The 17,845-nt window shown below is 42.8% G+C and overlaps 1 protein-coding gene across 2 annotated transcripts; it reads right to left on the reverse strand.

The window, feature by feature from the left end:
- Positions 1–9,268: 9,268 nt before the first annotated feature.
- FASTKD3 (FAST kinase domains 3) lies at positions 9,269–17,836 on the reverse strand. Of its 2 annotated transcripts, XM_082651258.1 has the most exons (7): positions 17,746–17,836; positions 15,392–16,859; positions 14,630–14,715; positions 12,423–12,597; positions 11,267–11,336; positions 10,818–10,932; positions 9,269–9,704 (listed from the first exon to the last, which is right to left on the reverse strand). In XM_082651258.1, the coding sequence occupies exons 2-7, from the start codon at positions 16,824–16,826 to the stop codon at positions 9,606–9,608; spliced, it is 1,980 nt and encodes a 659-aa protein (XP_082507384.1). In that variant the 5' UTR covers positions 16,827–16,859; positions 17,746–17,836; the 3' UTR covers positions 9,269–9,605. The 2 variants fall into 2 exon arrangements, 1 of the variants encoding a protein (XP_082507384.1); XR_014296517.1 differs by lacking the exon at positions 9,269–9,704 and having other exon boundaries at positions 10,863–10,932; positions 11,267–11,450.
- Positions 17,837–17,845: the final 9 nt, after the last annotated feature.

Below are 17,845 nucleotides of genomic sequence, written 5' to 3' on the forward strand. Positions count from 1 at the left end.
CACCTCTGGGATCCGCACTTTCCACCCTGCTTACCCTTCTCCACGCAGTGTCGGTTCGTTCACTCAGAGACCATTGTTCGCTGGGCAGTTAATGACCTTGCATCTACTGAGTGCCGGCGCTGGGGATGTAGCCTTGAACCAAGCAGCCCTTGTCCACCGGGATCTGACAGTCTGATGACGAAGACAGGTGATAGGTGTGAAAACGCAAGTAACTTGAAGAGGGTCTGGGACAGTGCTGCCCAGTAAGAAGATAGAGAGGGCCGCGTGTGTAATGTAAAACTTTCTGGCAACCTTGCTCTCATCCTCCCCTGGGCAGAGGTCCTCATAAAAGCACCAGCAAAGGAAAAAAAAAAAAAAACTCTTATAGTCTACTGCCACTTTCAACCTCTCCAGTCTCTTTTAAAGACCGGATATAGGAGCTCAGCTAATGGTCAGGAGTCGTCACAAGCCTTACACAGGTGATCTGATCTCACACTTTGCAAAATGGGAGCAGTCGACACCAATTATCTTGAGACCTCAGTTAAAAGTGAGACCGAAATCGTTTCATTGAAAAATCCTTTTCCACAGCTGTGTGGACGTGCTTCTGTTAGCTTTGATTTCAATTTCAATTTGTTCTGCACCAGACTGACAGCTGCGCAGGGCATGGTTGCACACATACACTCTCTCTGATGGCTCAAGTCTGGCACAGAGTAGGTACTCAGCAGATACTTGGTGACTCAGTAAGAAATACAGCTGCCATAATGGCTTGTGTACCTTCTAAAGGTGAGTCTGAGACAAGGGCTTGGATGCTCTTGCTTTATTTGGGAGGTAATTCCAAGGAGCAGGCGGGAGGGACCAGAGGAGTGAGTGCAGCAGGGAAGTCTGTATAAGGCTGAATTCTCAAGGTCACCCCTGAGGGCAGCTGGAGCTCGACCTTGCCCAAGACTTTCTGAGGAGCCTGGAGCAGCCTCTCAGAACCACCTGCAGTTCAACATGAAGGCGCTTTTTATTTCTTGTTCCCAGTCCTCCTGGGGTGAGACTGCCTTCTGGTTTGTTCACTTCTGACTTTGTAGGACCCCTGCCCAGTGCTGCCTAGGCTCCCTGTGGGTCTCCTCGGTGCCGGAGAAGCCCTGGGGCTGACAGTGACAGGCACAAGGCATCAACCTGAGGCAGCGTGCTGCTGTCAGGAGGTGGGTGCAGCCCCATGGAACGGCCACCACCCTGGGGGTGGTTTCAGATGTGAGGCTGAGAGGCTGCAGGGCGGGAAGCAGAGGTGGAGGAAACAACAGGTAAGACCAACTTTGCCAGTTTCAATTATCAAGAGATTTTAATTCCTTTATAAAATAACATTTTTCCTCTATGATCCTATTATGTATTCTGGGGACATGAGTGGAATACAAGGTCAAAGAGTCTAATGTGTTTAAGTCCCTTGTGTCTGTGACTTGTACTTGCAAAGTTCTGCGTGGGGGGAGGGAAGGATAAAAGAATGAAAACCCTGCTCTTAAAATAAGTGGGTTAATAGTACAAGAAGGCACGCTGAGTACAAGTTAACTCTGCAGGAGATCAGATCATCTTTGTTTCACATGTTCAGGTCTACAGTCCTCCGCTCTACCAGCTGAGCTATCGAAGGGTGCACAGATGAGCTTTGTTTCAAATGCCAACCTCAGTAGTCTGGGATGTCTACCCCCCTAATCCCATGCCAGCCTCATGGATATACACCGGCGCCCGCAGCTGACGCTGGGTGATGACATTGCACTGGTCTGGCTTAGGTTAACATGGGCGTACTGACCGCTCACTGTTCATGCAGCCTGCTCTGCGGGTCCACCGGGGCCTCGGCTGCCTGCAGCTCCCCGCTGGATGACACGCTGGAGGGCGGCCTCCACTGCAGAAACTCAGGCAGTTCATGGGAGCATTGGAGGCGCCTAGTCCAAACTGCAGCTGGGACTTGTCCCGTTTCTCTTGACATCTGGGCAGAATGTAAGCAGGGTGAGACCTGGTAGGAAGAAGTTCTGTTAATTTGAGGCAGGGAAGGAGAAAGCTAATGCTGTGTGACATTAGCATGTCACATGTCACATTAGCAGTGGTTTCAGCACATCTTGGGCGGTGTGTGTGTTATATTTATCATGAGTCCTCATGAGCCCACAGACTTGTTAAGTTCAGAAGAACCCTCTGGTTCTTTATGCTGATGAGAAAACTGAGATGTAGGTAGGATAAGTGACGATGCAGGTGACAGGGCAGTGGGTGCCCCTCCTGAAAGGTGTATGGAATATCTGAAAGGGGGGGAGGGCTGGTCTGAGGGAGTGGTTTTCTCCTTTGGAGCCCTCAGACCATTCAGAGATGGGGCCACAGCCTGGACAAAGCACAAAGCTTTAGCCCGCGATTCTCAGCCAGCGCACTGACGCAGCCGAGGAACAAAGTGTCCAGATGGCCTCCTCTCCACCTTGTAAACCTTTGTTAACTGAGGTGGAGAGAGGGGGGAAAATCACCTATGAATACATGAAGATGCCATCATCTTTCTAAAAAATCTGTTGAAAATGCAGAAATTTTAAAACAAGGTTGATATCTCCATTTTAAGTTTGAAAGCTTTTACAATCATGTTATTTGTAAATGTCACTGTAAACTCATTTAAGTGGCCCAACATATTTGGACTTTAATTCACAGGCTTTAAAACAGTTTAACATCCCTTGGATTAAGTACTCCTCTGCTTTTATGATGGTTCAGAGTTAAGAGGGGTGGATGGACAAACACACATATCCGTCACCGGCTAGGAGAACTGCCCGTCTGTGTACCCAGCAAACCCAAAGGTCATTATGAACTCAAGGGGTATGAAAGGGTGCTCCTGCTGCACCTTTTCCGGATCCCCCATCAGTGCTGTTTGACAGTGAGAGTAACTGCATGACCCTGGCTCCTGCGACAGGGGAGCCACTGCCCGTCCTCCAAAGCGTCTCCACAGGCTCTGGGGCACGGGCAGTGGTCCGTGATGGGGTAACACGCCTTTACCTCACTCGACACCTCCTCCCTGGTAACGAGGCGTGAGTACTGCTGGTAGACTTAGAAAGCATGTTTGTCATCAGGTTTTTCCTTTAGGCTGCGTCACTCACTTGATGGAGTCGCTTGGAGTCACATTAAGCATCAAACTTATGAATCAAGACATATAAGTGCAAATTTAATTTTGGCTAGTTCACCTTGTCGATTTTGAAATCAAAATGAATGTGATTTTATAGATGCCCCCAATGAAAAACCCCCGATACCGACGGCTGTAGCAGTGAGCAAGACCACGTGCCAGAACCAGAGCTCCTTACAGAGGCTGGACCCCAGGGCTGAGACAGGAAATGGCAAGTGAGCCTGGGACATCCTCTTCTGCCGAGAAATTTTCAAAATCGAATGTGTCAAGGTCAAAAGGACAAAGAGGCCATCCTGAAGGGTATCCCACCGATCTAAAACAGGACAAGTTATGCATCCAAAAGATGACTGTCATGGGCTGAAGCACATCAAGTATATAAAATGTCATGAATTCATAAATATCCTAAACAAACAAAATACTGACCAGATAACCACCTCTGTATTCTAAACCTTGATACAAGGAAAGACACATTTATCTCATTTTCTTTTTCTGTATAAACCTTATTTTATTTTTATTGGAGTATAGTTAAGATGTTGTGTTAGTTTCTGCTGTACAGCAAAATGAATCAGTTATACATATACATATCCACTCTTTTTTAGATTCTTTTCCCATGTAGGTCATTACAGAGTATTGAGTAGAGCTCCCTGTGCTATACAGTAGGTTCTTATTAGTTATCTATTTTATATATAGTAGTGTGCGTGTGTCAATCCCAATCTCCCAATTTATCCCTCCCCCGCCTTTTCCCCTGGGTAACCACAAGTTTGTGTATAAACCTTATTTTAGAGTTCAAAAATAGTTGATGGGAGAAATTTCTTCTTTATAGATGAATACAAGTAAAGGAATAAAATAAAAGGATAAAAAAATAATAAAAGTAAAGGAATGATAGCGTTAGGAAATCCTTTTTTTTTAAACACCTGTTGGAATAATGAATCTAGGCAACAATCATCAACAGATGCTGAAGCCATTAGGTGACAGGTTGACGGGGACTATATGGTGGATGGATCAGGCTGGTGGTGATCCAGGAACCCACTATCAGTCTTAATGAGTATCACTGAGAGGGTAACGAGACATTACGGTATGATGTAAAACAAATACACAGCATCTCCTCTGAAGCATCCTTGCTGAAAAATTAAGCTGAATCTAAGCAAGCCTCTGGATGTAACTTTTAGTTTAACAGGAAATATAGCAAAGGAACCAGTTAGAAAATGTCAAATCAATACTGTGGGATATTTTACAAGGCAATTGATCTAACTTCTCCAATAAATTAATAACATGGAAACCAGGTGAGGGAGGGGGGCAGTTACAGACATGAGACTTAAGACTTAGGGGTATAACATCTAAAAGTAGTATGTGGCCTTTGTTCAGATCCTGCTTCAAACAAATCAACAGTTAAAAAATATTTCTGAGAGAAAGACATATACCATATGATACCACATATGTGGAATCTAAAATATTGCACAAATGAATCCATCTATGAAACAGGAACAGACTCACAGACGTAGAGAACAGACTTGTGGTTGCCAAGGGGGAGTCTGGGGTTAGTAGATGCAAACTATTACATATAGAGTGGATAAACAACAAGGTCCTACTGTATAGCATAGGGAACTATATTCAATATCCTGGGATAAACCATAATGGAAAAGAATATAAAAAAGAATGTATATATAACTGAGTCACTTGGCTGTACTGAAGAAATTAACACAACATTGTAAATCAACTATACTTCAATAAAAAAAATTAAAAAAATATTCCTGAGACAGTGTAGAAAACCTGGAATATAGACCAGGTATTAAATGATCACAGGTAATAATTATTAGTTTTGGGCTTCCCTGGTGGCGCAGTGGTTGAGAGTCCACCTGCCGATGCAGGGGACATGGGTTCGTGCCCCGGTCCGGGAAGATCCCACATGCCGCAGAGCGGCTAGGCCCGTGAGCCATGGCCACTGAGCCTGCGCGTCTGGAGCCTGTGCTCCACAACGGGAGAGGCCACAACAGTGAGAGGCCCGTGTACCGCAAAAAAAAAAAAAAAAAAAAAAAAAAAAAAAAAATTATTAGTTTTGTTCATTGTAATAATGGCAGAATAGTTAAATAAAAAAGAAAAAAGTTTTTTGGTTATGGATTCATACTGAAGTATTTAGGATAAAAGTATATGATAGCTTGGATTTTTAAAGAAACATTCCAATAAAAAAGGAAAAGAAAAAAAAGAATATGGGAGTAAATAGATGAAACAGAATTGGAAAATTTGGGTATTTTTGCCATGCTGAATAAAGGGACTCATGTGAATTCATTATACTATTCTTTCTACACTTATGTGTGTTCAGTGTTTTCCATAATAAAATTTACAGAATTACTGAGATATTGTTTATTGCAAACATTAGAACCCAGAATATCAGTTCAAGACACAAATAGTGTGCCCTATATACCAGAGACTGTGGGAAGAGATGGGGACAGAGATGTTTAGATTTTTTCTGAGATGGGATTTCAAGTATATTAAGGCAAAATTTCTTATGATGGAGCCAACAGCCAAAGAACACCAACAAAAGGTAAGGCTTATTGACTACACAGGCAAGGGAGCCGGCACACCAGAGGAGCCAGGCAGAGGGATGACAGGATGGGTAGAGGATTTGGGTGAAATTGAACGAAGCTGGGTTGGAGATGCAGAGAGCAAGCTTGTGTATAAGAGAACTAACATGAGGCCTGGCCTGAGAAGACGACCCAGGATGCTCAAAGATAAGAAAAAGGTAAGGGCGTTTGTGTCCCAAACCCTCTATCTGAAGCTCTGCATCGTCTTGGAAATCAAGGCTGCTTCTCTGCACCAGAATGACCCAGGAGGCTCAGATCCTGCAGGCAATAGAGGTGTGTTCCATTCTTATTACAGTAAAGGTTTTACAGAATGAGGTTTCTCAGCAGGGTGTCTGTGATGCTAATTAGCAAAAGGAGTGGCCGCTGGTTCAAGCTGCTGCCCCAGGAGTCTTAACCGTCCAGGCAATGGTGCTCCTCCTTATAGAGCATCCCTGATGGGCCCCTCTCCGCGAGCTGTAACAATGAAGTCTGACTGCAACGTAACTCTTGTACCAATGACAACAAGAGCCCTCATGGCTCGCTGAGCACTTACTGTTTTCCAGGTACTGGCCATACAGCTGACAAGGCACAACTTATTTCATGATCCTGAAATGGAGCAGGACCCTAAGAGGCCTTTCAGGGACAGTCCCCTCCCCCATGTCCTCTGCTGCAGTTCCTCTCTGAAGTACCCAGATAATAGATAATGGTATCTGATGCACATTTCCTGAGTTGTTTTACAGATGCTAAAACCACCACTAAATGGAAGAAATTAACTACCTGATGACCATGAGAAGTGGCCCCCAGACCTAACTGGCACCTGAGGACTGACAACATTAACCCCTGACACACCACCCTGTTACCTCACCATCAACCAATCAGAGAATTGTGCACTAGCTGATCACAGATCCTGGGACACCCCCTCCCTCACTTGGCCTTTAAAAATGCTTTGCTGACGCCCATCGGGGGGTTCAGGCTTTCTGAGCACCAGCTGCCTGGACTCCTTGCCTGGTGCCTGCCATAGATGCTGCACTTTCCTTCACCACAGCCCCGTGTCAGGAGATTGGCTTTGCTGCACGTGGGTGGGCAGACCCAAGTTTGGTTTGGTAACAATCCGACACTATGTATTTAGATTCCAGGTGGGTCTGGATATATTTCCAGTTTGGGGAAATTTCAGCTTTTGGAGGCTTATTCACCACCATGGTGCCAAGACCCCCTCCCTGAATTCAGGGAAGGGTCCAGCTTTTTTAGAGGGAACTGACTTTTTACCCCCCAGAATTCTATCAAATATGCTCAGTTCTGCTCCTTCCTATTCTTTCTTCTCCCTAATGAATATTTACCAAGTCTCCAAATGCACCCAGGTGTACAGAGTCAGCAGGTAGAATCCTGGTCAAAGAACCAACCAGCATCTCTTCATCCCAAGATACCATCTACCCTCCCTGTCTAGGCTTGGTTCAGCCAAACAGCATTCCTTCTTTAGGTCAAGGTATGGAAAATTGCCTGTTTTGTTCAGGCAGAACTGTCACCGCACCATTCCACAGCTCCAGCCTGCCGCCCCCCTCCCTTCCCCCCGCCAACAGGCGCGCAGGATACACTCTCTCCTCCTGGGACCAGGGATCATCTCGATTCCGCTGCTGAAGCCCAATAGATGTCCTCACCTTTGCTGCCCTCTCGCGGCTGGTCTGAAGATGATCACTGTTGCTTCAGGGGTTATGCTCGCAAGTTAAATTTTTTTCACCTATTTTTCTTTCTTTGCTTTACTTTTTTTTCCTTGCTTTGCTTTTACTTTTAAAAAACAACATCAAGAGTATGTCTTATTTAAAAACATTATCAATATATGGTACCAGGAGTTATCATACTGTACATGTAATTTCAACAAGGAAATTCACGTCATATTTACTTACATAGGTAGACATTAAAATATTAGTGGCCTGAGGATTCAGTTTATAAGGACATATGGCTTTATAATCTTACGGAGCTTGCCAAATTTACTCCAATTGGTGAAATCAGCACTCTTGTATCTGTTTATTAGCCTAAACTATTTTCATAGCATATCCACGCACATTTTCAGGATTAAAATTTGCTTTAAAACAAAGTCAGTTCTGGCCTCACTCTCCTTGGCGACCGTCTGCTTTGTGCTGGGTGCTCTGGCCATGGCGATGCCTGAAATGCTCTCCCACCAGAGACCTGCCTCCCTTTCTTTGAATTCAGCTCACAGATCACTCCAAGAAGCCTCCTCCTGCACCCCAGGCTGGCCTGACGTCTTCTGCCTTCCAGGGTCCTGCTCATGCATCAGGACTGCCAGCTGGCTCATCACTATAATCACCCATAGCCCCTCCAGGCAGGAGCTCTTTTCTGCTTCCCTCTGCAGCTCTAACAGTCAGTGGGTACCCGGCATGATCACAGCTCTTTAATAAATGTTGAATGAATGAATGAATGAATGAAGAGGGTAAGGGAGAGCTAAATGAGACAAAGGCTCAGGAGAGGGTGTAACTGAAAGTGCAGAGGAAGGAGCATCTCATTCCAATTAGGGCAACCAGGAACAAAAGTCCCGATGGAGAAGGATTTAGATAAATGGAAAAGGCGGAAGAAGGTTTTAGGCTATACTGTTTTTTTCATAGCATTTGTAACAGACTGCTCTTACCTCTTTGTGTGGCTATTTAAGTCTATGTAATCAAGTCTCCATAAAAACCCAAAAGAACCAGATTCGGAGCTTCCAGGTTGGTGAACAGGTGGAGTTTAGGGGAGAGTGCTGCCTGGAGAGGGCAAGGAAACCCCACACCCTTCCCCATACCTGCCCCTAAGAGTGTCTTTCATCTGGCTTTCCTGAGTTATGTCCTTTTGTAATAAACTAGTAATCTGGTAGGTAAAATGTTTCTCTGAGTTCCATGAGCTGCTCTAACAAATTAATGGAGCCCAAGGAGGGGGTCCCTGGACCCCCCAATCTATAGCCGGTTGGTCAGAAGCACAGGTCATGTGACAACCTGGACTTGTGACTGGCATCTGAAAGGGGGGTGGTGGGAAGCGGGCAGACTTGTGGGACTGAGCCCTCAACGTGTGGGAGCTGGTGCTGCCTCCAGGTAGATGGTGTCAGAATGGAGCTGAATTGCGGACCCTCAGCTGGTGTTGGAGCACTGCTGAGTGCTGTGTGGGACACCCACACCCCACTCCCTTGGCCAATGCATACACTGTAGTTGGGTGCAGAACCCTTTTATCCGGAAACTTTAACTTGACTGTAATGGGACAATGAAGCATCTGCAATGAACTAAAGAATTTTAATCCATGCTTAATTTAAAATTTAGAAGTTTATCCCTCCAAACACCCCCCCAAAACCCTACTTAAGTTGCTTTTTTTACATCTTTATTCCTTTATTTAAAAAATTATAATATATACGTGTATGTGTATGTGTATATATATATATATATATACATATATATATATATATAAAGCTCCTATACCGATACAAAATATTATTAACTAAAGGGTTATTTTTGCATAAGTCTACAGTTATAAATATTTACATCCAAAGTACTAGTCTATTTTTCACTGCTCCTTTTCCTTACCATATATTACTTCCTCTAACAAAATACAAAAGAAAAAACCGGCAGATAAAATTTCTTCCTTATATTTGTTAGAAGAAGAAACAAAGGTCTCTCAAGAATATATTTTCAGTTAGCAATAACTGTCACAACACACAAGACTTAAAATTATGACACTTACTCATTACATTCCTTTATTGTACTTGATCAATTCTGTTTGATGTATAAAAGTATCTGATACCAGTATTAAATGAAGGTTAAAATTAATTTTAAATTTGCCACTGATAAGCATATACATAGTATAAGGAAACTAGAGACCCCTTTCAGATCACCAAAGTACATAAATAAACGGCTAATTTGCAAGTTCTTTCACTATTTGAGTTCTGAAGTCAGTATTCATTCTTGTTACCAGTGACCACCAGAGTTTTGAGAAAATAGTTTTCTTTGTAAATATTCCACTAATTCAAGTCTTGATTTTAGCATCTCAATCTCGTAATAGGGAATCTGTAAAGAGAGGAAAATAAATACATCCTCATCCTTCATAATCTGAAATTACCTTGGGTTTGGTTACCTTTTCCGCCTACCACACCCTCCCCACAGCAGCATGTAGGCTCCCAGCAGGCAGAGATCCCAGCGGTGCCTGTGACGGTGCTGCCAGGTAGCAGAGGCTCAACAACAGGTAGAATGTCTAAATAAGAATCAGACATAATCCCTTCCCTCAAGGAACTTACAAGTTAGGTGCTAACTTAAAATATACAAAAAGTAGGCAGTAATACTAAGCAGAACATGCAAAACAAATTGGTGCTCTAGTGCTGAGAGGGAGTCGACACTTCAGATTGGGGTGAAAGGTCAACCTGAGCTGGGAGTTGATGAACAGCCAGAATTTAGACACTCAGAGAGGTGGGGACCACCTGACTCGCATCGGCAAGGGAGAAAGGCCAGGCAGAAGAGACCACTGAGCTGGGAGCAGAGGGCCTGGCTGCGGGCAGACCTCGAAGGGTCTAGAATGTTGAGATGTAGATGTAGTCTTTATCCCATAAGCAGTAAAGAAACAATGAAGGTTTCTAGGCACACACTGGCACGATTCACTTCAGGAAAATTAATCTGGGTATGTACAAGACGGAAAGGAAAAAAGTAACCAGACAGGAAAGCAGAGAGGAGATTGGTAGACAGCTTAGAGAATGGAAAGCTCCGTGGACATTCATCACGACTCATCACCTAAGACCTTGCTAAGTGATCCACGATGTAAATACAAATAAGAGTCTTAAACATTAAAAACCAATGAAGATCCTGCTTTTAATGGGTCATCTTGTACATTCTCGTCATTAAATCAAAGGGAAATTAAAACAGATATTCCAATAATTTAGTAATTCTAAAAGCAAAGTAAAGCACAGCTCATACAGAATTTAGGTATGTCTCACTTTTGGAAAAGAGAAAATTTGAAATTTGTGATTTCAAATTACAAATCAAGAGACTTAAGCCTAATGAACAAAGCTGGCATTTAAACCAGACTTAAGAGGCTTGGTCCACTGGGCTGGCATCCTACTTAGTATCCTGGAAAAAGCAAATCTGAACTAGAAATGGCTTTTAGGAAAAAAAAAAAAGGCAAAACCATACCTGGACAACTTGATAACCAAGTAAGTACAGATGTCTTTGTTTAGTAGCTTCCTTTCCCAGTAAGTGTTTGCTATTCAAACAAAATCTTTTTGGACCATCAATGCACAGTGCTACCCTAAAAAACCAAAGAGGAGAGGGAAACTTAATTTTTAAAACAATCCGAAGTATTTATATGGTTTTAGCTGCCAGAGTTTATTTGGGATTTGGCTATTCCTTCGTGCCAATACTATTTTCAAATGAATCATGACTGTTATCCATTAATCTGTTGAAAAAGCACTCAACTTAATTAAATTAAGGTTCACAAGATATTACATGGAATTTCCAAAACTGGTATGCCATAGTGTTTTAATTTTCAGAAGCATGTCTTTTTTCACTTTCTTAAGAAAACAATCCCTGTGTATTAACCTCAACAAGTCTTATAACATATAAACCACAACAGTTTTCTTTACCTTTTATGTATATCTTCATCAACTGTAAATGGTAATACAAATCCATCTTCATCTAATTTAATTTCAACATCTGGTAAGAGAAGAAAGGAAAAATTCTTCGTGTGATACCCTCACAAACACTAGCTTCCTTTTCTCCTTGTTGTTTTGATTTCTTCCATACTGCATTTATCAACTGGGCAGAAGGCTGCAAAGTAATGACCACACCAGACAATGGTGAGAATTTTAATTTAATCAGAGCTTTGCCCAACCAAGTCAGCTTTAAACTAAGAGGGCCTTCACTGCACTAAAACAAGGAGGGGGCCCTCAAGGTATCTGGGGCATGATGTGAATCACACACACTTTTACTCTCCTTATAACAACTGGTGGGAATAGTGAAGAAAATCCTTTGAGTAAAGTCAGACACCTGCGCAACTGGCACCTTGCATCCCTGGAGCTCCAGTGCCCAGGGAAGGTGAAGCAGCCGGCAGCCCAACTCGTGGGCCCTGGGCGCCGGCAGGCTCCCCCTTCCTTCCTTGTCAAAGGAGCCCATAAAGGAGGGGAGTGAGATGTGACCACCTGAAGCCTAGAAACACTGAGCTCACTGTCCTTTACTCATCAATTTGAAAGGAGAAGGACTTTGTAGTCAGCGCTGTCTGCGATGATGCAGACGCTTATACCTGCTACTGAGCACTTCAAGTGCAGCTAGTGCAACTGGGGACCTGAACTGTGAATTTTCAAAATTGGAATTAATTTAAATTTAAGTAGCTACTGGTATGTGTGGCTATTACATTGGACAGCACTGGCCAGGAGGATGAGAGCAGCTAACAATTACTGAGCACTTACTGTCTCCCAGGTATTAGTCTGAGTTACCTAATTTTGTCCTTAAACAAGTCTTTGAGGTTACTACTCCTCTTACTCTCATCTTGCAGATGAGAACAAGCAAATGAATGCCCCGAAAGGATGCCCAAAGGCATTCAGCTACTATGTGGCTAACATGGAGTCCTGACTCTTCAGCCCTACCGTCCACCCCTGTTCCACCCCTGTTCCAATTTGCCTTCAGGGAAGGGCCAACTTCATTTTGCTTCCAGACCTTTGGTGGCTACTAAGCCCCACGTGTTCCATCAGAGGACAGCACACTGAGGTTTAGTTAACAACAACAAAACTCCCTACTACTTACCTATCGTGTAACAATAGGGTGTTAACACTTTTGAAGCAAAATACAATCTTGCTCCTAAAAGGTCAATCAGTCCAATCATCACAGATTTATATAGCTGAAAATCCATGGGGGTCTCCAGGGAAGAGCATGGAGTAAGAAATGATTTCACTTGATATTTAGGAAGAAGTTTTGGACCCTAAAAATGTATGTGCAAACATGAGAAAGAAAAATAAGATACAAAATCAGAGAATAAAATGAAGGTTGCCTGAGTATAAAAGTCTGATCCAATATTACTTTATAGTCATGATGCTTCTCCAGGACTTAGGACAAATAACTTTCTCAAAATGACAACGCCAAATATTCTTGTTATAGTTCAAGCCCAATAGTCCAAAATATCTTTTAAATGTGTTTAAATGTAGCCAATGGTCACTGAAAGAAAGATAGATAGATAGAAAGAAAGAAGAAGGAAAGAAAGTTCAAGAAACATCTTTGGAACTCTCAGAATTGCTTTAAGGGCCTTGAGGAAACACAGCTGAAGTTTTTAATAGTGGAAATTGGGATAAAGCTGACATTTCAATTTAGAAAGAAAAGGACAGCTATGTAATAATGGTGCTAGCAGTTGGTTATCCATCTGGAAAAGGACTAAGAGTTCTGCCCCACATTACAGACTATAATCTATTTCAAGTAGATTAAAGATCTAAATATAGTATGGAAAACAATATTTTTTAAATTTAGTAAAATATTTATATTACCTTAGGAGTCATAAAACAATACGCAGCAGCCATAAAAAATGAATAATTTGACTACAGAAAACTTTCTGTATAGCAAAAATACAGAAAGTATATAAAAATTTCTGTATAGCAGAAATTCTGTATATAAAAATTTCTGTATAGCAAAAAGGCATCATAAACAATATTAAATTAAAACTAAAAAAATTTTAAACCACAAACCAGGAAGAAATGTGTACAATGTACTTAACAGTTAATATGTTTTACAATGTGTTCTAGGACAAAAAACAAATACAAAAGAGAAAGACAAACAACCCTATACAAACAGAAATTAAGGTGTAACAAGGCAATTTGTAGCAAATGTAAGTGACCAGTAAACGTGAAAATATGCTCAACTTCATTATCACTCGTTAAAGTGCAACTGAAGCATGTGACTTGACATTTCACTGAGTCAAATGACAAAATTAAAGGGACTAAGAACACACCGCAACACAAATGGGGACACATGGTCACCTTCATTCACTGCTGGTGAAATATGGCATCTACAACTATACGGGAAAAAGAAAATGTCAGTCTATTGAAAATTAATCCAGTAATCCCACATTCAGGAATCTAGTCTTTAGATTCAAACAACAAAAAGGTTCCAGTATGACAGGATATGTAAGTATGTTTATGACAGCATGGCTGATCAAGACAAGCGTTTGAAAAAGCCTGAAAATCCATCAATGGTGGGACAGTAGAATAAATACCGTGAAATATCAGACCATTCTTTAAAGGTATACATTTGATCTTTACCTGTTACCCCCGAAGAATGTCCATGATATACTGGGAATAAAAGCAAATTGTAGTTTGAATAGTCCCATTCCATGAAAAGAGAGAAACTAGATGGTGTTTATGAGCTACTCATAAACATGGTTCGGTCAAGTACGGAGAACAGGCAGGAATGAGCAAGCTGGAGGTACCATTTCTGATCCTAAACAACGTGCCTGATTAAGTTAGGAGAATGAATCCTTAGAAAGCTTTATACAAAGCTCGAACTCCATGTAAACTGAATTCTATCACGTCAGAGTGAAACTTCTGCTTGGTTTAAGAACATACTCAGTAATGGTTCAGGATCTGTTCAGTGCATAAATTCACACCTCTATATCCAACAGCCATGGGGAATGCTAAAACCCTTTAAAATCCCTAGAGAAAGTCTAAGAGCACTAAGACTCATAAGCCTGCCATACTTGATAAAACCTTCTAAGAATCTTACACCGTAGGAAGTGGGTCTTTCAAGGACAAGAACACAGGAATAGGGTCAATTTATTAGAGAAAAGGCTATCTGGTGGCAACTACTCCAAGTAAATGAAAATTCTGCTTTCTAATGAGGTTACTGAGACAGCTCAAAAGAGAAGGAACTTAAAAGATTCGGGAGCGGGGGAGGTGTTGGAGAGGAAGGAGGAGGCAAGAGAATACCATCCCTGTAGGGAAATAAAGCAATGCAGCTCATGCTTTTACCTTATAGAACGGGCATTCTAGAATCGCGGTTAAGAAAAGTTGGGTCAGTTGTGCTAGGCTCAGTCTGTCCAAATAGGACTCTTCACCTGAAATAAAAAGCATCCCAGTCAGAGTTAAGCTTGAACTTTGCTGTGTGTAATAAGAGAAAAGAATATCCAGAATGCACATTAATTAATTCACTCCAGTAAGGTACTTTTAAATGACACTAGGAAAAGAACTTGTTAGAATTAATTATACCTTCTTGCCTCCCATCTCAATGAAATCTCATTTTGGCTTCCAAGAACGCATGATCCTAACTAGAGAATATAATTAAAAGTGACAAATGTATGTTAGTAGAATTTGTAGGAATTTCCTTTACCTATGGAGATCTAGATTCCGGCATATTTGGGTGGCTTTGAATTAAGATGAACATCTTCTCAAAAAAAAAGGAGTGATACAGTTGTTCTCATCAAAGACGCTAACATGTAATTGTGACACTGCCACAGCCATCACCAGGTCCCTGCAAGAAGACTCAGTTTCTCAGCTAGGGCAGCAGAGTCTGTTTACCCGAAACTGTTTTCTCTCTCCATGCAATGTTCTAGCATTCTTTAATTCTGTGTTTATATTAGCGTCTGCAGCTGCAGATTTCTTCGTGAGATCGTTATGGAAGAAAAACTAAAGGCAAAGAAAGCACTGCTCAATAAAAAAGGTACATATGTGACTTGAAAACATCACAAGTTCAAACGCTAAGTTTTCGGCTTTCAGAAGTAATAACCAACTCACCTTGCAGCTGCTGAAGAAAATACGGGCTGAATATTTTGGCCATAAAGTTGACTGGATGGCATTCAATAAGTGAACATGAATGGAGAAGTTTCAATAGTGTTTTGGGTGGAAAATAATTGAAACGAGTTAACAGTATGTTTTCTAGCTTCCTAAATAAAGCAGAGGCATTTGGTGGCAAATAACTGAGTTTTCCAAATGGTTCAATTAACTCAGCAGTTTGATTAGGTGAAAATTTTTCTGACTGACAAACAAAAGTTTCTGCCACTGCATTGAGGATGGGTTTTGAAAAAATCAGCTTTCTACTGCAATACTCCATGACTTTGCTGACAACCTCGGGATCCAGAGTGAGACAGAGGGAAGCGACATGTTGCTCTAGCGCTTCTGTAAAAAATCTGTCATTGTACCCAAAGTAGATGAATGCCTCTAAGACTTCTTTGAGCTCTTCATTAGTGAAATGGGGGATATGCCTCACAACATATTTACCCAATTTTATAACCAGCGTAAGTGCCTGAGTTTGATCAAGGACCACCAGGGCGGTGAGCATTTGGCTCAGCAACTTAGGACTCAGGTTGGGAACTACTGACAGAGAAAAGTTATTTATCTTATGTAAAAACGTCTGGTGTTGGTCAACTCTTTCAGGACATGCCTGCAGTATTCTGTAAAGGGTCACAATATCCTCGGGGGTAAATTCTTCCAAATTTTCACCTTGCAGTTGATATATAATCAGGTCTAGTGTCGAACAACCTGGACCTTGCAGTTTAATCAGACATTCCCCCAGGATACAAAGACTGTGAATGTCCAGGCTACCCATTTCGAGACGATGCTGGCACTCTGCCAGGAGGCTTAGCAGCAGGCGACTTTGGGGACCCACATATAGGGTCAGGGCTTGCAAAGCAGTCACCAAACCCGTGTTTGACAGATTTGAGGGGTCCTGTGCAAACTGATTACACAAAGCTTGAAAGGCGCTATTCTCCAGTATTTCTTTTGGCAACCTTTGATCATCATCTTTTTTTTCCATTTCACAAATCCGATGTAAGGCTCCTGCTGCCATAGTATCAGGCAAAGTCTGCAGTGTGCTTATATAATGTAAGACCTGTTCCGATGAAGTGAAGCTGTTCAGTCTCCTGTAAAATATCTGTTCATCCACATTTTTAACACTGTGTTCAGACCTGTCCCAAGCGTGTGCTTGAGAGAACACTGGCTCGCCAACTGGATGAAGGTCATTTCCGTTTTCTGAATGGAACTTTTTAGAATGGGCATGATGGAACCTGACCCTAACAGGCTCAAGTTGCAGTGACCAGAACCATGGACACAGATGCTCCTTGACTGTCTTGTGAACACAATTTACACGTTGAGTTTTCAGACCAGCCAGAGTTCCATGTATCCGAAAATCAGATAAATGACAAAGGTTCCTCCGCAAGGTAATTAAAGCCATGCCACCAGACTCTCAACTCCTCTTGATTTATAACTATGTTAAAAGAATAAAAATAACACGGTCAAATATACTAGAACACAGTTTATTCAACATCAATGCTTATGGAACTAAGGATGAGTACCCCAAAACGAATGATTCCCACTCAACATTTCCCACTCAAACAGAAGTACCAGAAGAGCAGCGTCTCTGCACCCTAGAGCTTAGAACAGCGGCTGGATCTCATAATAATCGCTCTCACTTGCCAGGCAATGCTGTACTTAATTCTCCCAACAACACAACGAATTAAATACTTCGATGTCATTTTAGAAACGAGGGAACTGAAGTACAAAGATGTCACGTGGTCCAGTTTACACAGCTATTAAGGGGCAGAGCTAGGCTTCAACTCAGGTAGTCTGGATCCTAAGTACGCCTCCTATGTGTTGGTTGATGGGAGGAACTGCGTTTCGTTCAACTTCCCCAAAAGAGGCAACGGGTAAAGTGGCCATTAATTCGGATGGGTCAAAGCAAGGGTGAAAAAATCGCTTAAAGGGCCTTGAGGTGTTGGTTTCCCCTCAGTTAGGATCTTGTTCCAGGACTGAGGAACAAGAAGGTCTAGCTTGGCAGATGGGAAGAAAGAAATGTCAGTAGAATAAAAAAAGACGCTGGTCAACGACGGGGTAAGGTGGGTGGCGCGCCCACACCTGAACACCCCCGCTGTGGAACCTGGGAACACGAGTGCGCGGGACGGGAAGGACGGGGGACCCCGGGGACCGCGTCCTCCCTGGAGGGAAAGGACCCCACGGGCCGGGAGCCCCCCTAAACCGCCGGGAGCGGCGCCCGAAGAGCGGGGCGAGCCAGGGAGCGCGGGCGCCTTAGCGAAGCCGCGGGCCACGCACGCCGGGCCGGAAAAACCGAGCCCAAACCCGGCGTGGACACCTACCTGACTCGGCTCGCTGGGGGACCCAGCAAACCCTGAACGCACAGCAGCCTCTTGGAGCCCCGTACGCGCACGCCGCACTGGGGCCCAGCGCTTCGGCGCC

This window comes from Grampus griseus, assembly GCF_964374135.1.
Source record: "Grampus griseus genome assembly, chromosome: 3".
Taxonomy (NCBI): domain Eukaryota; kingdom Metazoa; phylum Chordata; class Mammalia; order Artiodactyla; family Delphinidae; genus Grampus; species Grampus griseus.